The 21,871-nt window shown below is 35.2% G+C and overlaps 1 protein-coding gene across 2 annotated transcripts in view; it reads right to left on the bottom strand.

The window, feature by feature from the left end:
* Positions 1-21,871, bottom strand: part of sns (sticks and stones) — a 263,332-nt gene that overhangs the window by 3,405 nt on the left and 238,056 nt on the right. Inside the window, exons 12-27 of one of the 2 annotated variants that reach the window (XM_053765040.1) lie at positions 16,243-16,379; positions 15,327-15,480; positions 14,432-14,569; positions 13,555-13,719; positions 12,889-13,044; positions 10,222-10,353; positions 9,113-9,193; positions 8,383-8,662; positions 7,141-7,379; positions 6,541-6,649; positions 5,759-5,928; positions 4,206-4,379; positions 3,468-3,658; positions 2,144-2,309; positions 1,335-1,456; positions 805-943 (exon numbers count right to left, since the gene is read on the bottom strand). In XM_053765040.1, coding sequence (XP_053621015.1) covers positions 805-943; positions 1,335-1,456; positions 2,144-2,309; positions 3,468-3,658; positions 4,206-4,379; positions 5,759-5,928; positions 6,541-6,649; positions 7,141-7,379; positions 8,383-8,662; positions 9,113-9,193; positions 10,222-10,353; positions 12,889-13,044; positions 13,555-13,719; positions 14,432-14,569; positions 15,327-15,480; positions 16,243-16,379 — 2,553 coding nt within the window. Of the gene's footprint in view, positions 1-804; positions 944-1,334; positions 1,457-2,143; positions 2,310-3,467; positions 3,659-4,205; positions 4,380-4,828; positions 4,994-5,758; positions 5,929-6,540; positions 6,650-7,140; positions 7,380-8,382; positions 8,663-9,112; positions 9,194-10,221; positions 10,354-12,888; positions 13,045-13,554; positions 13,720-14,431; positions 14,570-15,326; positions 15,481-16,242; positions 16,380-21,871 lie in introns of both variants that reach the window. The other variant, XM_053765038.2, reaches the window with a different exon arrangement.

Genomic DNA, 21,871 nt, shown 5'->3' with positions numbered 1-21,871 from the left:
CCAGATAACTCCTGCCTGAAGTTATTTTCCAGTTAGCCATATCCAATATTTGTGAAACACAATTATTACAGGCCTTGGCCAGATTTGGTTGAGTATTTCGAGCGTGGAAAGGTATCAAACAAAGTTACTTTCGCATTTATAATATTAGGATATGTTCCAAATAAATTAATATATATATTTTCTTTCTTTCAATCTGTGGCGACATCTACCATGCCACGTGCACAACGGCCTCAGACTTGAAAAGCCGACCAAATGCAACGACTGTGACAAGCCACACAAGTGATCCATACTCTACTGTCTCCGGGTTTGACTGACTTAAATTTTATTTAGACTATCGTTCAAAACTCACAAAAAGTTTATAACGAAATTTATATAGATATATATTATAGCGAAATTTACTATAGAAATCGTAAATAATAAAGTTTAAAGTATTTCAAATATATTATTATAGTATTCAAAATAAAAAAAAACAATATAAAAAAAATGGTTGCCTGTAAAGTCGGTTTTACGGGCGAAGATTTTACGTGACAACGTCTTTTTACGCGCGCGGCAGACCGATCATAGTTGAGTGGGAGAGAGACGCAAGGCATTCGGCGGGCCTCTCTCTCGTTCGGTGACTCATCGTAACGTTACCGGGCGTTACACTTTTTCATAAGTGACTCCCAGCCGCAACCTAATTTAAGACGTTGTCACGTCAATAATATATATATGTGTGTATATATATATATATATATATATATATATATATATATATATATATATATATATATATATATATATATATATATATCAATGTGATCTTACCATCTAACCCATAGCTCAGCTGTGGAGGGCTGGCCATATGGGAGGGAGACCCTCCTGAAATTCCTCCGTTCATGAGAAGTGGTTTCGGCAAAGGTTGAGCTGTGTACTGCTGCGGTGGAGTCGGTGTGCGTCCGGTTTGCTGTTGGATCAAAGATCAATCAATCAATCAATTAAATCGTTTATTTGTGAGAACAGGTACATATCGAGATCAATAAGTTATTATTTTTTTAAATGACAATTTTGACATGAGCTTTTATTATAATTTTTGCTATCCGTGTTAATCGTTGAGGGGTTCCCCAGTTGGGAGCCGATACTTTCTTTTTTCAAAAATGTCATTCTTGACACAAGCTTTTATTATCGTCAGAGAGATATTTTTGCGATCAACGCGTGGTAAAATCCGTGTTAATCGTTGAGGGGTTCCCTAGTTGGGAGCCGATGCTTTCTTTTTTCAAAAATGTCATTCTTGTCGACTGAGCATGTAGTTAAAATCATGCCAATTTATAAGAAATCGCCCTGTATTAACAAGTTACCTGTTGATGCAAATACTCGGAGATCAGAGGAGGGTAAGAGAGGTACCGCTCCGACGACATGTTATAATAGGACCCGTCTAGAGGAGGCATTGGGCTGGGCGCTGGCACGTAATTTTGTTTGCCTGTGGAAGATTACTCAATTAGTCACTGGTGTTTGCCTAAATGTTCCTAACTAATATTATAAATACGAAAGTAAGTTTGTTTGTTACTTCTTCAGGTTTTATCTACTCAACCAATCTTTTAAAATTTTTGCATACATATAGTTTGAAGTATGGAGAAGGACATAGGGTATCTTTCGTCCAGGAAAAATCACTGTTCCTGTGGAAAATTCACGCGGGCGAAGCAGTGGGCAAAAGTATTGTAATAAATCGGACACATCGATCCATATTCGGCAATTTTAATTAACAAAATCTATATATCTATATATGGCCCGCGTAAAAATGTATTTATAAGTCAAGATTTTACTTTTAAATTTTGTTAAGTGTACTTGTTTTTATTATTTGTTATTAGTTCGTATTGTCCGATAAAATTGTCAGTTTACATGCATTACTTTGATAAATCTGATATAATTAAAATAATATAGATTTAGGAAAGTTTAAATTTAATAAAGTTTTTTTTTCAATAAACGTATTTCATCTATACGTCTTATGTTTGAGGATATCGTAATATTGCAAAAGTTAATATGATTCCTGCAATATTTTTGTTAACAATCAACGGTATCCAATATTTAAAACGGACTTCCCCGCACTTTGAATCACTAATAATTAATTTTATTTCCTAAAAAAATAGTTTTAAATAAAAAATATTACCTGCGCTCCTTCCCAACGTGCTATGTCCAGTAATGTCCTTATGTCTATGTGGGTGAGGTAAAGTTCGCGCATGGTCGCCCTCGTATACGGCATAATTTGGAGGGGGGTAGTCCAAGGGGGGAGGCATGACTAGCCCTTGATCGTCCATGAGGTAGGTATCCGTTTGCTGGTGGAAAAAAAAGTGCGTTTAGTTTCATGAAAAAAATTCTCGACGAAATATTAATTCTGTGTGCTAGGTAATAGTTTTCGGAAAAAAAAAGTTAAATTTAATATATTTTATAATACAGTTTATTGATATTTTTGCTGGTTGTTTTTTAGTTTACGTTCAATTCAACGTCGTTAACAAGAAAACTGTACTGTACTGTACTATCTAGGTATGTTATGTGTAAAAACATCAACATTCAAATAAATAAAATCTTGATTTATTTATAAAAGTAGACATATAAAGCAGATGACAAAAATAAAGATTTTTATATGTAAAAAATAGTTATAATATAATAAATAAATAAATATATTAGGACAAACGACACAGACTGAGCTAGCCCCAAAGTAAGTTCGAGACTTGTGTTATGGGATACTAACTCAACGATACTATATTTTATAACAAATACATAATATAGATAAACATCCAAGACCCGGGCCAATAAGAAAAATATAATTTTCCATCATGATCCGACCGGGGATCGAACCCGGGACCTCTCGGTTCAGTGGCAAGAACTTTACCACTGCGCCACCGAGGTCGTCAAATATTACTATACTTATTCAAATAACGAGCGAAGCTTCTAATTTTATCTTTAAATCTATCAATTTTCTGATACTAAAACTTAATAATAGTTATAATTTCACAGATTACGTATAACAATGGTTGGTAACACTCAACACAGAGTAACGTCGAGGGCCACAAACTAAATAGGTACAAGTGGCGTTTAGTTCGTCGCACTTCAACTATGAACACTAATTGTCTGGTTAGATAGCAATAACAAAACGCTCACGAAAATGTTCACTAAATTGTCTGAGACAGATACTTGTTATTGAATTGTATAAACTCTGATTTTTAATTCCACGGAATTCGTTTTTTTTTTTAATGTTGCAAAAATTGAAAATGAATTTCATCGAAAATGGAAAACATTTCAACAAAGTAAAAAAAATATTAATTTTATTTTAAACGAATTTAACGTTTTAAATTTTTACGAACGAAATAAAAAAAAAAAAATGTAAATAAATATTAATAATAATTTTCAAACAGTGTCCGTAGTTGGAGTGACACTTCGCGTCACTTTTTTCATAGTATTGACGAAAAATAGAATTGAAAATATCATATTACCTGTAGCATATGCCTATTAGGCATACTTGGAACTTCGGGGATCGGTGGAGGGGGTCGATCGTCGCCATCTTGTGAATATGTCTCGGATTTTTCGGAGACGGAACTCAAGGTCTCGCCCGTCATTGTGTCGTTGTACGAGGACGGTGCGTACATCTCTATCGTGGCCGATTTTGATGACTGGCCGGCTTGTTCTGCGAGGAAGAAGGGGAAATTATCATTGTATGTTTAGCATAGTCAGCACAACTTTAATTCGCAGCACTAATGCTCAAGTTATGACTTTTATTTAATAATAAATATTTTTTTTTTCTTCACAAAAAATTCCTTAAATTAAAATTAAGTTCCATTATATATTATTAAAAAAGAACTCAAAATCATCTATGACTTGAGCAGTAGTATAATATAATTGAGCATTAGTGTAATACACAGCCAGCACAACTGTAATTAGCAGCACTATTATTTGTAATATTATTTACATGTGTGTAGTTATAGATAAATTTTGTGTTCCTTTTTAATAATTAAACCTAGTTTTAATAAAATGATTTAAGGAAAATTATTGTGAAGAGAAAATAAATATATTTATTATTAACCATTATATTCATCGACACATTCGTTATATCACACATGCTTTTTTAACTTATTTTTGAAAATAATTGAACCCTCGCCCGTGTCTATGTAGAGTAGATTTTACTGAGAGTACATGCATTATACAAAAAAAAAAAAAACAAAAAAAAAACTCACCCTTCAACCTCCTCGACCGTCGTTTTAAAACAAAACAGGCAACTAAAGCTCCATTAACTAATATTAGCACGACACTAGCTATAGACACGTATACTATGACAGGACGGGACACGTCTGCCTCGACTAGTTCTGTTGGCACTACGTTTAGTTCACCTACTTCGGAGGTAGGTGCGTCTAGGGGAAGAAAAAGAAAAAAAAATTAGCAAAAAAAAAAATACACATTCAATGCGTTAGGATAAAAAAAAAACATTAACTACCAAAATATATGCGAAATAAATGTTACATTTAAATCAAAATGTCCATTTTTAAAAGAATATATTAAAAGTGTCTGTACTTTTGTTGTATAATCTTTAAAATCAAATATAATTTCGTTTTGTTACGATAAATAATGATTAAACTTGTTAAATCAATACTACAATGGTTTTAAATTATTTTTATTCATAGTTAATTAATCCACATAAATTATGACATTATAAAAAATAATAGTTATTTATCCATAAGCATGTAAAAAGGGACACTTCTCAATTTAAATATAGCACAAAAGAAAAAAAAAACACTGGCCACTCAAAAAAAAAAAAACACAAAAAACTTCATATAAAACATTGAATTTTCTACAATCAAACCTCGAATCCTTTTATTGGTCCTTCGATGCAGACAGAATCCGATCAGCAGTACATTCAAAAGGATAAGCGCAGTGCCTACTATAGTGCCAGTAATTATGAAGACACCGGGCACATTATAAGAGTTATACTCCTCTGAGCTCGACTGTACTGATGTTGGGATAAAGTCTATGGCAGCATGAAAATTGATTTTATAATATAAATAAATAATATTAGGACAAATCATACAGATTGAGCTAGCCCCAAAGTAAGTTCAAGTCTTGTGTTATGGGATACTAACTCAACGATACTATACAAATACATATATAGATAAACATCCAAGAGCCGGGCCAATCAGACAAATATCATTTTCCATCATGACCCGACCGGGGATCGAACCCGGGACCTCTCAGTTCAGAGGCAAGCACTTTACCACTGCGCCACCGAGTTCGTCATAAAATTTGTATAGTGAATTCAATATCTTCTTCATATATTGTATTCCTCATGACTGATGCCAGTGATGGTCGTGATCGTTACGTGGAATGAAACACACACAACGACTTGACAATATTAATCGAGTGGTTTGCCATTGCCTTCTCTATTGCACACACAAGTTGATAATCATGAGTTTGTATACCAATCTGACTCGTGTATAGTAGTTTTCATCGACCACCACTTGCTTCGCGTGAAGGAAAACATCTTGAAGAAATCTGCACACTGGTTGACATACAGTTTACGGGGTAGTCGTAAAAGTCACATCAGATGCCTTTAGGTGACTTTCAAAAAATCTTCCATCAGTGTTAGCAATAACATATCCAAAAAAAAATCCATTAAAGTCACATCAAAATTACGTATTCTGATATTTAAATATGAAACTGCTGTTTTCATTTTGTATGTAAAAAATCGTAGTTCATAATGAAGTAATAAATCATAATGACATTTTTAAATACTCACTCAACGTAGTAGCTTTAGTGTCATCCGGTCTATATTTACTCTGCCCTATCTTGTTTATGGCCATCACAGAGAATACATAGTCTGTGCTCTTCTCTAGATTAGCTATGGTAAACGTTGTCGCGTCGCGCGGTACGACGTCTTCATAGCGATATGATTCATCATAGATTTTTCTGTAAATTACACACACACATATATATATATATATATATATATATATATATATATATATATATATATATATATATATATATATATATTTGATAAAGATATCAAATAAATAACGTAAAAATTGTATGATATTACTTTCGAGCAAAAATAATTAAAATGGAAATAGTATAATATATATATATATATATATATATATATATATATATATATATATATATATATATATATATATATATATTAGTTGTTCATCGTGATAAAAGCGACTTAATTGTTATGCCGGCATTTTTCTAAAGTGTCATGGTTCACAGAGCAAATAAAAATTATAAGTAGATTATTTTGTATAAATTTTGCCAATAAAATGTTTCCTATAGGTTTCGACACTGACGTCCGTTGAAGTACACAGAAACTTCATAGGTACGTAGGTACCTATGAATGCTTTGCGTTGACGTCAAAATGACGCGACCGAGTAAAAAGCTAAGTAAACGGACAGATAAAATTGAAAAGAAGTGAAGCTACAACGTGGTCGACATCGAAGCAACGACGCGAAAGATGTATGGCCATATTCACAGCCCCCATAGCAGCCGGGAACATGCGGATACGAGATAAATATTTACCTATATCTGACTCGATACCACGATGGAATACCGCCATCGAACCCTGGCACCCATTCCAACGTGACCGTGTTGTGGGTAACATTCGTCACCGTCATTGATATTACTTGATCTGAAATATATTAGGGTTTTAATATAAGCAATATCTAGATGGATAAATGAACTCTTTGTTGTATTGTACAGAATATCATCCTAACTAATATTATAAATGCGAAAGTAAGTTTGTTTGTTACCTCACGCTCTATCTACTCAACCAATCTTCTTGAAATTTAGCACACATGCACTTTGAAGTATGACGAAGGATATAGGGTACCTTTCATCCCGAAAAGTTAACGCGGGCGAAGCTGTGGGCAAAAGCTACCATATACGTATTATTAAAATGTTCAGAACTCAGTAGGTATACCTAAAAGGACTATCAGTTCATTTTATTTTATTTAAAAAATCATATCATCGGAGCACTTTAAATTCAGAAAGACAACAAAAAATATATTGATGAATATTACAAATTATTTATGAAAATAAAAATAAAGATATTAGAAAATATATATTAAAAACAAAACGCTTTACGAAAAAAAAAAAGAATAAAAACATTTTCTCACTCACCCGGTGCGCTAGTAATATCCAATCTAACTGATGTAGTGCTGAAGCCAAGTTCGTTCCTCGCACCGCACTCAAATATGCCGTAATCAGAGGAAGTGACGTCACTAATCAACAGTACAGAAGTATACGTTATAGTATCATTTGATCTGTGATATTCTGCGAAGTACTTCGTGGACGTGTTCACGGGTAGTTTCATTCCATTTTTGGACCATGTGAAACTTGGCGCCGGCACAGCTTTGCATCTGCGAAAAGATTGGAGATTTTAATAAAAGATATGTATTTTAATAGTTTTGGCCGTGTCCGGAGATATATGTGGAGCGAATTTTCAAAAATACGTTTCGTGTGTTAGGTGAAATATTGTTCTAAAAATTTATTTAAGCTTATCGTGAAAATATTTGATGTTTTCTAGAAAAATATACCAAGAATTATTTTGGTTGAAATCTCTTCACGGTCGTATTTCCTCATGACTGAGGCCAATACGTGGTATGAAACACACACAACAACTTTCTTGGCACTATTAATGGAGTGCTATGCCATTGCCTTCTCCATTCCACACACAAGTTAATAATCAACCAGTGTGCAGGTTTCCTCGCGATGTTTTCCTTCACCGGAAGCAAGTGGTGGTCGACGAAAACTACTATACATGAGTCGGATTGGTATACAAACTCATGTAGCACCTGGGTCCTTTCGATCCATTGCACCCACCGCTTAACCATTGAAATAGGAACGAGCTTTTGTAGTTCTTTTTTTAATTACATAGAAAAATATACTTGTCTGTGAAATGGAGAAGGCAATGGCAAATCACTCCATTAATAATGCTGTAGCGACTTCTACAAGCATGTATGAGATGACGACTGCACGGCGCTATGAACACAAGATTTTCACGCGTGCGCCACACGGCCGTCACCGCATTACTGCGAGCGTTGAGACAGATCGAACATATTTATGCAGTGGACCCCTGGCGGCAATCGGCGTAAAATAAATCGCAATTTGTGATTGGTTATCATCATTTCTTATACTATTCAAATGTTAATTTTGGTAATAAAAAGCCGTGTAAATCTGTCAAAATATAGTCTGATTTCTACTAGAGTTCGAGTTTCATTTCTGCAGTATACTCTCCAACAATGCCAAGAAAGTTGTTGCGTGTGTTTCATTCATTTCACTCAATGGCCATGACCCTCAGCCATCGGGATTACGATAACAAGGTGGAATTAAGATGAGACATAATAATTAAGACACACATACCTGCATGTAAGTTTTGCAACTTGGCCAACGTTTGAGGCAGCTTTAGCAATCTTCGGAGAGCTGTCCATTGCCGGTTTAAACTTAACAACAAGCATTACATCCTTACTGTCCTTATCGCCTAAACCATTGTACACCTGACACCTGAACTTTCCAACGTCATCTTTACTCGCTTTAGGTATCGTCAGGTAGCTCGTGTGTGTTGTAGGATCGAAAATTGTTTTCGATTCCGTATCGTAACCTTCTCTGATCCATTCTATGTGTTCTTTAGACAGTGGGTTGCCTGAAATTGGAAAATCGTTTAAGAAAATGTCAAATGGACTCCGTAATTTAACAGGATTATTAACATGTTAAGGTATGTGCCAAAGTATGCTTCGTCACTATTTACATCGACAGAGCAAGACATATTTATTTGTTGTCATCATATCGTGTGTTTTATTGCTAACACCGGTGTCAGATTTTATTCAAGTCGCCTAAAGGTATATGATATGACTTTTACGACTACATCTAGTGGCAGGCGGTCGCATACACACCAGCGAACTAAACTGTCAACCAGTGTGCAGGTTTCCTCGCGATGTTTTCCTTCACCGGGTGCAAGTGGTGGTCTATGAAAACTACTATACATGAGTCACAGATTGGTATACAAACTCATGTGGCACGAGTAGGATACGAACCTGAGACTTTTCGATCCACAGAGTTAGTCTTTTTTAATTGTTTTAATAAAGTCATTTACCTGTAGCACTACAGGAAAGCACCACATCCTCATCAGGATTTTTAATACTTGTTTGTTCAACAGATTTTATGCTAGCTGGATCTGTAACAAAAACGAAAATAGTATATAGTACGAAATTTATGAAAATATTTCAATAACTTGCATATGTATGTATTGGTTATAAATACACAATTTAACATCTAAACACGTTATGTAAAACATAGCTTGATCCATATGATACATGACAAGTAGTGTAAATAAATAAAATAAATATATTAGGACAAATCACACAGATTGAGCTAGCCCCAAAGTAAGTTCGAGACTTGTGTTATGTGATACTAACTCAACGATACTATATTTTATAACATATACATATATAGATAAACATCCAAGACCCGGGCCAATCAGAAAAAGATCATTTTCCATCATGACCCGACCGGGGATCGAACCCGGGACCGGTTCAGTGGCAAGAACTTTACCACTGCGCCACCGAGGTCGTCAAAATAATACATCTATCTCTGTCGCTCTAATTTTGAAGGTGTCGGTTCATCCTGTTGACTCAGTGATTCATCTTCGCCTATGTTTTACACACTATAGTGAACAAACACAACACGCTTCTAAACTATTAATGAAATATTCGTTAATCACGTGTGATTGTCGACGGAAAAGTAGACTATATTTTAGCCATTTTAAATTGAAACTATAGTCGATATTTCCGTTGATAATCTTATGTGAGTGTATTGAAATTAATAGTGTCTATTTCTCGCGTTAGTTTAAATAAAAGCTACTAAATGTTAATATTTGTACCACTAACAACGCTATCAACAAACATTTTGCCCATTTAGAGTTCGATAAAGTTGAAATATATGTCTAAATTTAAAGGAAATTTGAAACAAAACACTAAATCAGAAATAATTAAGTACTATATAAATCAAAACTCACAACCATTTGTTTTAGATGAGTTAATATATGTCTGTATTACCATTTTATTGAATCGCATACGATGTGTCATAAAATCTATCGACAAAAAATGCCTACATTGCAAAAAAAAAATTAAATTAATTGATAAAAATGTGATTTTGATGCTAATGTGTGACTAGGGCCTTACGTAAGGTCCCTTATACACTTACAATTGACGACGATTGTGACGTTATGTGTGGCACCGCCCTGTGAGTTGACAGCCTCACAAGTGTACACGCCGGCATCCTGTCTGGACACCTTGGTTATATTCAACATGTTCCCTTCGGATATTATTCTGTCATCTGGAACAAAAAAAAAACAGTTTTTAAATATTTTCATCCGTTAGAAACTGCTGGCCATTCTGTGATTGATTTTCTTTGTGTCACCTTCCATTTTTTGTTTAACAACACCTATATTTTTTTTGTTTAACTATTAATTTTTTTGTTTAACATAACCTTTATTTTATTTAACAGGTGTAAATTTAAATTTAATACATGAATTTTAATTATAATTTAATTATAAGTGATGTACGCTTGTATTTTAGTTACTGATTCATAATTACAATAAAAAAAATGTTTATAATTTTTTTTATCTACGAACTTTTAACAATAAACACTTATCTTTACATAATTATAAAACAGAATCCTCTGCCGCCTCTGTCTGTCTGTCTATTCGCGATAAACTAAAAAAGTAATGCACGGATTTTCATGCAGTTTTTAACAATAGTTAGCGTGATTCCTGAGGAAGGTTTAAGTATATAATTTGCTATATTTTTACGCGAGCGAAACCGGGACGGGCTGCTTGTTTACAATAAACATATTTATATACAATCTTAGAAATATTGTATTGGTAAAAACCTCTCAAGCCACGCCGAATGTAACCGGACACAAGCCAAGATGAGAATCTTGGCTTGAGTCCGGTTACATTCAGAGTTGTGGCGCCGCGTAACCCAGAATCATTGTAAAAAATAAACTTTGAAGGATTCTGTTGCTTTGATTTCGCCACTGATATTTTAACTGCTTTTAATTTATTTAGAAAATTGAATGTGATTTCACAAATGACTCGACGACCTCGGTGGCGCAGTGGTAAGATTCTTGCCACTGAACCGAGAGGTCCCGGGTTCGATCCCCGGTCGGGTCATGATGGAAAATGATCTTTTTCTGATTGGCCCGGGTCTTGGATGTTTATCTATATATGTTATAGAATATAGTATCGTTGAGTTAGTATCCCATAACACAAGTCTCGAACTTACTTTGGGGCTAGCTCAATCTGTGTGATTTGTCCTAATATATTTATTATTTATTTATTAAATTATATCAGAAATTAGATTTACATAGGCACGTTTTCACGTCAAACTTTTTTTATATAGTGATTAATCAACAAACTAATTAAACTAAATAAATAAATATAATTATGTGGATACAGTACCACGCGTTTTATGTTTGCTTATTTTATGATATGAAGACCGTGTATTTCTTGTAAAAATATCTTCATATTATCGGAAAAGATATTGATACCGAAACTTCTACCGGCATATCATCACATATTATTAAAAGAAGTCCCCCTGTCGCGTCTGTCGGTATGAACGCGATAAACTCACAAACTACTGGACGGATTTTTGTACGGTTATCACCAATAGATAGTGCGATTCCTGAGGATGGTTTACATGTTTACTTTTTTATGATTCACTCGAGGGAAGCCGATACGGGACACTAGTTAAATATATATTCTGCTATGTATCAATTTTATTTATTTATGTACCTACACGATACAAGATATAGGTTTTATAAGTTCTTCTTTCTGTTCTTTTTTAGTTCTTTTTGAATGATGATGATTTTTGTACGTGATGACACATGAGTTGAAGTTTGAAAATCAGAGCTGGGCTTTGTCCAGCTTAATACTGAGACGTCACCTATTCGTAGGACGCTCACACACAAATGTTCATTTTATTTATGTATTTAATTCACAGATATATAGTGAGCATTTAACTACTTGTCTGACTGTTTATCTTCTTTTGTTTTCTGTATTTTATATTAAATAAATAAAATAAATAAATATATTAGGACTAATCACACAGATTGAGCTAGCCCCAAAGTAAATTCGAGACTTGTGTTATGGGATACTAACTCAACGATACTATATTTTATAACAAATACATATATAGATAAACATCCAAGACCCGGGTCAATCAGAAAAAGATCATATTTCATCATGACCCGACCGGGGATCGAACCCGGGACCTCTCGGTTCAGGGGCAAGCACTTTACCACTGCGCCACCGAGGTCGTCAAAAAAATATATATTCTCTGTGGTTTGAGCTGTATTTGTGTGTGTTTCCTATGAATAAACGGCTTTATTATTATTATTATATAAATAAAACTTACAAATAGGAAACTAAGTACAAAGGTACTATTACAACATTTTTTTTAGAATATTTCTTTCAGTAGACCCGCGAAAGAAAATTGCAAAAAAAGAGGTAGGATATAAATATAAATAAATAAATATATCAGGACAAATCACACAGATTGAGCTAGCCCCAAAGTAAGTTCGAGACTTGCGTTATGGGATACTAACTCAACGATACTATATTTTATAACAAATACATATTATATACATAAACATCCAAGACCCGGGCCAATCAGAAAAAGATCATTTTCCATCATGACCCGACCGGGGATCGAACCCGGCACCTCTCGGTTCAGGGTCAAGCATTTTACCACTGCGCCACCGAGGTCGTCAAAATAACAATATGATACGATAAACCTAATTATAATACTGACAATAAACATGATAGTTTTTTTTTTTTGTTTTTAATATGGATGTGATGGACAAACTTACTTGCGGTTCTGTATGACGATTGTGTGATAGGGGTACCATCTTTTGTCCACGTGTACGTGATGCTTCCAGGGTTGCCGTCAGCCTTCATCACCACAATGAGTGGTTCATTCTCCGTGCCCACGATTGGTTGGATTGTCTCGCCGAACTCCGGCGCATCTGCAATAGTACATTGTAATTAAAATTGAATCTTATAGTTAATTCAAACTTACTAGAAAACTTTTTCACGATGACTTAGCCTAAACGAAGCGCGGATTTATCAAATTTTCACCTGCGCAAAATATGTTTTATCTTAGATATTTATATAATTTACAAGCATTTAAAACCAATTTACCATACAATTTGGATAGGTTATTGTGATCTAATAACATTTCTATGTACAACAATTTTTTTTTTATTGTTTTACATTTCTGTAAAAATAAATATAGTTTCGTTGATCACCACTTGCTTTCAGTGAAGGATAACATCGCGAGGAAACCTGCACACTGGTTGATTATTAACTTGTGTGTAAAATGGAGAATGCAATGGCAAACCACTCCATTAATAGTGCCATGGGAGTTGGTTGTGTGTGTCTCATGCCACGTAATAACCACGCCAAGTGGAATATGACTATGAAGAAGAGGTCCAATTCTACTGAAATTAATTATCAAATAAAAAACGAACACTTACACAAAACTTTCAGAGGTAAGGAGTCATGGACGCTCCTCTGCAAAGCCTCGTTCAAGGCCTGACACGTGTAGATGGCTCCATTCATGTCCTTCTCTATTTTGAGCTTCAGCTCGATGGTGGATACTGTCCCGCCGTGCAATCCTGGCTTGGTCTGCATTGGGAGCCCTACGGGCAGAAGGGACATATAGTTTTATTTCATACAAGTCTTGTTGTGTAAACGATATTACCGAGCCTTTTGATGATTACACAGCAATGTAAATTAAAAAATAGTCTCATAGAGCTGCGTCCCTGGACTTCGCTCCCGTGGAATTTTCGGGATAAAAAAATACCCTATGTGTTATTCCAGTTTATAGTCTACCCGTGTACCAAATTTCGTAACTATCCGTCCAGTGGAATTTGCGAGGAAGAGTGAGAGAAAGACAAACATACATCCTTATAAACTTTCGCAATTATAATATTAGTAGGATAGGTACATGAATATATAACATCCAAGACCCAGGTTAATCTGAAAAAGATCAATTGCTATCTTGAACTGACCGGGGTCGAACCCGGGAGCGTGTGTAGCAGTCCGGCACGATGACCATTAGGCAACAAAGATCGTCTAATTAATTCAACACATGGAATTAGTAAGTACGGAGTACTTGACCTTGAAATCACGAAAAAAAAATGCTGATTCATACATTTTCCACAACTTAGGTATTTATTTAATTTTGTATTATAGAACAGCTGAATTTTTTTCGCGATTTCGGAGATACTCCCCCCATACCTAAAAGTCGTTCAGAATCATGGACTGAGCGTGTAGACAAAATATTGCCAATGTACAAGTCACCCTGTATAATAAAGATTAAATTTTATAAGATTGATTGATAAGCAATACCTTCTACTGGTATGCCGTTTCTCCACCAAGAGAGGACAGCGGGCGGGTTACTGGACGCAGCGTCGCAGTGTAGCGTGGCTTCGATACCCAACTTCAGCTCTTCTGGTTCCGCCTTCACCTTCACTGTCTCTGGGGCGACTGTTAAATAAATATATAAATCTATATATATATAAAAGAACAAGCGTTTTTTACTAATCAACGCCCAGCCTGAACCATAGAAGCTATAAACGCGAAATTTGGGCATTAACTTTAGGTTATTCCTTTCTTTTTGGGAATTGTATGAAAAATAATGAAAATCTTTAATTATCTACTTGAAAATTGGCATAAATGCTATGCAACAAAAATAATGAAACCCGTGTTTCAGGATTTCTTAAAATTTTACCTTTAGGGTAGTTAAATGAGGGTGAAAAGAAATAAATAGAGAATCCCATTAAAAATTTCGTCAACTGAAGATATGAGTAGACACCTCAGCGGTAAACACCGCTGAATTCACGTTGTTACTGTTGATGGTTCGAATCCTGAACTTCAATTATTTGAAATTAAATCTGATTCTCTATATTATCCGATTTATGAGAAATATTTATAATGGTTTTGCTCGAGCGCAGCCGGGACGGGCTGCTAGTATAGGATAAATCACACATATTGAGCTAGCCCCAAAGTAAAAAGAAAGTTAAAAGAAAACGTTATTTAAATTTATATTATACCCGGCTTCGTTCGGGTAAAAACATAACAAATTATACCCCTAGAACTTCTTCGGGAATCACACTATCTATTGGTGAAAACTGCATGAAAATCCGTGCAGTCGTTTTTGAGTTTATCGCGAACAGACAGACGCAGCCGAGAACTTTGTTATATAATATGTAAGGATAAAGATTTACAGATTTGAGACACTTACAATGAACGTTTAGCGTCACATTCTCAAACAGTGGTATTTCAGTTGCGCTGTTCGTGGCCTCGCACTTGTACTGCGCGAGGTTGTCCGTCACGTTCGTCAGGATTGAGATCTCTGACGATACCGATTTGTCTGTCCGTTTCGTTATCGAGTGTATCTGTGGAAGAAAGAAAGCTAATTACGCTGGGAACAAATGTCTGGATGTGTCGCCGCGTGGCCATGGCTGCAGCAATGCATTGGCTGCAGCATGGCGCTTGGCGTGATGTCGTCAAGAATGATATGCGTGACAATGGTCTGACAACTAGGGATGCCGACGACCGCGCGAAGTGGAGGCGAATGATTAGATAAAACGGATTCAGAGCTCCCGAATTCAATGGCTGATGAAATAAACAAGAAAACGTTAAGATAAAAGAGAGAGAAGGCAAATGATTGATTTATTTATTACAAGCGTTTGTGGTCCAATGGTTAGGAACCTGAGATCGAAAGGTCCCAAGTTAAAATGTTTGCTTTTTTCCGGTTTCTTTCCAACTTATCAATGTCTCTATTAAAGCAAATTTTGATCACCTATCGACTTTTGTGGATATTGTGCTGCAGGTAATTGAAAATTATAACCACACCAACCCCGGAGCTTCGCTGCCGTGGAAATTTCGGGATAAAAAGTACCCTAAGTGTTATTCCAGGTTATATTCTACCCGTGTACCAAATATCACAACAATCTGTCCAGTCGATTTTGCGCGAAAGAGTAACAAACATACATCCTCACAAACTTTGGCATTTATAATAAATATTAGAAGGATACTCAGGCACTAGCGCTGACAGAATCACAAAATACCATTTTATCATTCTAAAACCAAGTTCTAACCAGGAGTTGTCCCGATAACAGATAATGTCACATACTGAACAACTTCTAGAAACTTGCCTTTTTGTCGTTCTTGAACCAGGTCAGAGTGGCCAGTGGGTTGCCTCCAGAAGAGATACACGCCAGCTTCTGTACCGTGCCCGCTGCTAGGATACTGCCAGGAATATAGCCGGTTATCATAGGAGCTGACGGCGGATCTGGGGAAGAAGAATAATTATTATTATTACAATTAATTCATTGTCACGGTGAAAAAATGAAAACAAAAATGATAATGCTTTTATTTGCTGAAACGGTTTATAGGTACAGTGAATAGCAGCCCCCCCATCAAGTCACGATGCATGAACCTCTATGGCGAGGTAATAACAGCGATTTTGCAATGAATTTGGGTAGGTTGATGTGCTGTTGACAGAAATTTTATATTTGAATTTATTTTAGCCCCCAACGCAAAGAGAGGGGTGTTATAAGTTTGAGCGTGTGTCTATCTGTCCTGTCTATCCCCCGACTTTCAATATTACATTTCACTACAACTTTTGAACGGCTGAACCGATTTTGATCAAACATATCTAAGAACCAACGCATAAAAATTAGCTATCAAATAAAACAGCATCAAAATCGGTTCACCCGTTAATGAGCTAGGGTGCCACGTACAAAGACCCGTATAACACCCCATCTTTTTGCGTCGCGGGTTAAAAATAACCTAAACTAATTTGACGGGACAACTTCACAACAAACCCTACGGTTAACCGTATCCAGTTCCGGTTAATCCGATAATTTAACACACAAATAACTGTGTACAGTTAACTACATATAAATTTACTCAACACAGACTTTAAGCGGGGGAAATAAGGGTAAGTTTGGCGTGAGTTATGCTAGATTTATATGGTGGCGGGAGTACATGTACCCAATTAGGCCCAAACTGGATAGTTTGGCCTATTATTTTAACTACCCTTCTGATGTATATTTTAATTGCAAGGTACATAATAGTATTATTATACATGTAATATTTGATGACCTCGGTGGCGCAGTGGTAAAGTGTTCGCCTCTGAACCGAGAGGTCCCAGGTTGGATCCCCGGTCGGGTCATGATGGAAAATGATCTTTTTCTGATTGGCCCGGGTCTTGGATGTTTATCTATATATGTATTTGTTATAAAATATAGTATCGTTGAGTTAGTATCACATAACACAAGTCTCGAACTTACTTTGGGACTAGCTCAATCTGTGTGATTTGTTTTTATATATTTATTTATTTCGTTACCAATTTAGTATCTCAGCTGAGTGAAGAGTGTAATTAATTCATCGGCGACTTCACCCGCACAAAAAAGTAGCATTTTCCAAACAAACTTCTAAACCCAAAACATGGTAGAAGTTAATTTTTGTAATGAAAGTCGTTAATTTTTAATCCCGAGTCTTTACCAATTTACATCGAAATCGGTCCAGCGGACAGGCCGTGGGAGCATAAGAGCACGGCCTCGCTGTTCCGTCGCGCTAAGTTGCGTCGACGTCGTTTTAAGTCGTCTTCATCAAGATCGGCTCAGCGGTTTTGCCGTGAAAGCGTGACAGACATTCACATTTGTATGTGTATGTATGAATTTGATCCTTTAAAAAAGGAAAACCTTTAAATTTTGTAGATTTAGCTCTGATGTCATCATCGACCTGACGAATCAACCCACTTTGGCAAAGCGGTTGTTGCCTATTAGCTGCCAAGGCTATATCCCTTGCTCGCCTCGAACGACATTCACAGGAAGATATGGAGCGAATGAATGAAGAATATTCATAAAACCAAAAACAGTTATGAAACGCAAATAACTATATGTAACAAGTACCTATATTTGTTAGACAAATTAAAAAAGCCCCGAATTTCATTTCGCTAACTATTGAACGGCTGAACCGATTTTCATGAAACATAGCTAAGAACACTCGGGATAAAATTATCTATGACACAAAAAACAAAAACTAAACGAAAATCGGTTTATTCGTACGGGAGCTACGTAACTCCCAAACGGACAGACACACAGACAGACACGTCAAACTTACAACATCCATATTTTTGCTTAGGCGGTCAAAAAAAGAAAAGACAATGAATGTGTTCGAATTTCGAAGAATTTGAGTCAGTCAGTCAGAGCCACATCACAAACGTGTTTATCACTAATACTAAATCGCATTAGATTAAGTATTAATATGTTAATGTCATACCGATACGATGAGCCGCGAAGCGTATTGACATGATGAGATATATTATTATTAGATGTCTCATGTTTATGCAACTGTGTTATTGTATTCGATTAGTTTTGTGATGAAACGGGAAATCAACCGACAGGAACTACAACTATTAATAAAATTATTCTTAAGAGGAATGTCTACTGGTCGGTGAAAACGTTAGTCTACACACAGAACACAATAAGTTTTTACAAAATTGTGAATATTTCTTAGAATAGACTTAACCGATTTTGATGCCCGACTAAATTAAAAATTCTATAAGACTGATCCTACATACCTTTTAAATTTCATCAAAATCAGACAAACGGTTCAAAAGTTATCGCGTAACAAACGTACATACTTACAAAAAAATGTATTTTTGCCCCAAGTTGACTTGTAGGCTTCGCTCGCTTCGCTCGGTCAACTAATTAAATCTTCATGATTTTTGTTGACAATATAAAACACTACGTTTATACGGTTCTTTTTCAACAGATTCAAATTATTAACATCTCTGAAAATTATTATTTATGTCATTATTACTTCGTCGAAGTTAGTTAAACTAACAAACTTTTTAAATAACAAGCGAAACCTACAAAAAAACAGAACAGTAAATTTTGAATTTTGAACAGTACTACTATTTATTTACATCAAATAATTAGTGGAAAAATGTTCTCCCCAAATGAAACAAAAATATATCTCTCTCTCGCTCTCTATCGGACTATCGTTTGCCACTAGCACAGTGGAGATAGCATGTGTTTTTTTTTTAAATACTTATTTCATAAAAATCGGATCGCTAGACTCTAGTCTTAACTTTGTCATCTGTCTGAAAAAGGAGTGATTTTCATTTCAAGTATATGATTGAGAGTTCTTAACACCATCCATCCTAACTAATATTATAAACTAGCTGATGTCTGCGACTTCGTTCGCGTGGCCGAACAATTTTTGGTAATTAGTCAAAATTATATACAAATGTAACGATACCTATACATACAGAAGATGCTAATCAGACTGAAAAAGTACATTTTCTATAGTTTACCTGAACTATTATGATTCTTCTTCAGGTGTTCCAGATCTTCGATTTTTATATCTCAACAGAAAACGCTCATCAGGCTGAACAATTTTTGTTAAGGCGTCATTTCTATATTCCCTATAGTTTAGCTGTACCATCATTGTTCTCCATCAGGTGTTCCAGTTTTCAAAATAATTTATACCCTATGTGTTTCCCAGGCTTAATAGCTATATAACAAAAAAAGTTTTATTCAAATCCGTCCAGTAGTTCCGAAGATTAGCGTGTACAAACAGAAAAACAGACAGACATACATACAAACAGACATTTTTTTTTTCAAATTCTCACTCTGTTGCTGTGACTCTATCGCCTAATTTTATTTTTATGTAAATTTATTCAATGTACAGGATTTTTTTCTCTACTGTTTTATTATACCTATACATAGTCAATACATAGGTATAATGATAAAGTAAATAATATATGAGAAAGTAATTTTGTTTCTTACCTCTTCACGCTCTGTTTCCTCAACCATATAGTTTGAAGTATGGAGAAGGACATAGGGTACCTTTCAACCCGTGAAAATTTTACGCGGGCGAAGCAGCGGGTAAGAGCTTGTACCATAATTTGCAAGATAATCACATTATAACTATTTGATACCCAAATTTGCCTACGAGTTCAAGTGTACCTATAGGCACTTAATTTATAAATTAAATTCAAAATTCAATGTAAACACTCCTTATTAAACCCATTACAATTTATACATCAAATTTGGCAATTACAATATCAAATACGAATATCCGGCAAATTGCAGACATATGGTAAATCAGTGTCACGTGATACGGTAACGTGTACGTGATTAGAATACGTGAAAATACGTGAAAACGCGAGTATCAATGATATCTGTTACGTCACTGGATTTCACCCGCGTTTCTTATGAGCGTCCGGTAATAAATTATTATTGTCAATATCTCACGTTCTAAGCGACGTGTCGCGATAAAACCTATACCAGATTTTAAGTTAGACCATATGCTATACAACTGTGAAATCAGCATTATATTCCATCCAGTAGTTTTTGCGCGATTCGCGAACAAACATACAGGTATGTCGTGAATTATTGTGGCTCAACAAAATATAATCGTCAACAAAAACAATATTCCAACGATTCTGAATACAGGTTTAACATCGTCATTCACCAGTATAGTCAGCAAAAACATCAATCATAGAACGCTATTACTGTTTTGCCGTCATTACTAGTCTAATAGCCGGCAGTGGTTCTCAAACTTTGTCAACTATTTTTATTGTTGACCACGTATTTTTATTGGAAGACAAGATGGCGTACTATCGGTAAAACTGCAGGCTACAGCGCCATCTACATTTTAATTACACAAAACTAAACACCGAATCCACAAACCGTTTCAAAAATTTGATGACTATATAAGTTAATTTTCTTTTATCGGAATTTAAAATGTATAAAAAAAAAACTAAATAAATAAAGTTAAAACTAATTAAATTAAAGTTACGCTAAAAACTTACGAATTAAATATTTACAAAAATACCAGTCAGGGCAATACGTTGCCTTGAGGTATATGCGCCCAGAAGGCTGGCAGTATTGCCACGTTGTATGTCAATGCCGATTCTCTAATTCATAAACTTACATAAAAATATTGAAGTATATGTGCATATAACTCGCAAACGTCATCAATTAACATATCAAATTTTACCCGTCTACTGAAATTGAAATTATAAACTGTAATTAGGTATTATTTGTTAGACAAATTAAAAAATACCCCGACTTTCAATATTCAATTCACTACAACTTTTGAACGGCTGAATCGATTTTGATCAAACATATCTAAGAACCACCGCATAAAAATTTGCAATCAAATTAAAAAATACCGCATCCAAATAGACGTTGATGAGCTACGGTGCTACGTACACAGACATACAGACACACTTAGCGGCCAAACTTATAACACCCCTCTTTTTGCGTCGGGGGTGAAAAAGGCAGGTAACCACCGCAAGATATTCGCCAAACGCAAGGGTCAAATGCAACCTCTAAAATTTTGGGTCGCGTGTGATAAGAGTTATATTGAAATAGTTTTAAGAGGATAAGGGAGGGTAACTTCATGGTTTTCTGAATTTGGTTAGGGTTTTATGCATAGAATTTGGAATAATATGTGAGAATTAGAAGGGGCACGATTGTTGGGATTATAGGTATGTACTATGAAAAACTAATGGTAAGTTGTCTGGATTGATAAGGATATCCATAAATATAATTTATTAGCTTTTGCCCGCGGCTTCGCCCGCGTTATTTCCACTGAAAGGTATGTATATACTTTTCCATATATCAAACTACATGTATGGAAATTTCAATAAGATTGGTTGAGTAGATAGTGTGAAGTGGTAACAAACAAACAAACTTACTTTCGCATTTATAATAATTATTAGTTGGGAAGTTAGTATTAGGACGGTGTGCAGGGCGTCAC

Source organism: Plodia interpunctella, chromosome 26 (genome assembly GCF_027563975.2).
Source record: "Plodia interpunctella isolate USDA-ARS_2022_Savannah chromosome 26, ilPloInte3.2, whole genome shotgun sequence".
NCBI classification, from domain to species: Eukaryota; Metazoa; Arthropoda; class Insecta; order Lepidoptera; family Pyralidae; genus Plodia; species Plodia interpunctella.
Note: the sequence above shows the minus strand (reverse complement) of the source record. Positions and strands in the feature narration are given on the sequence as shown.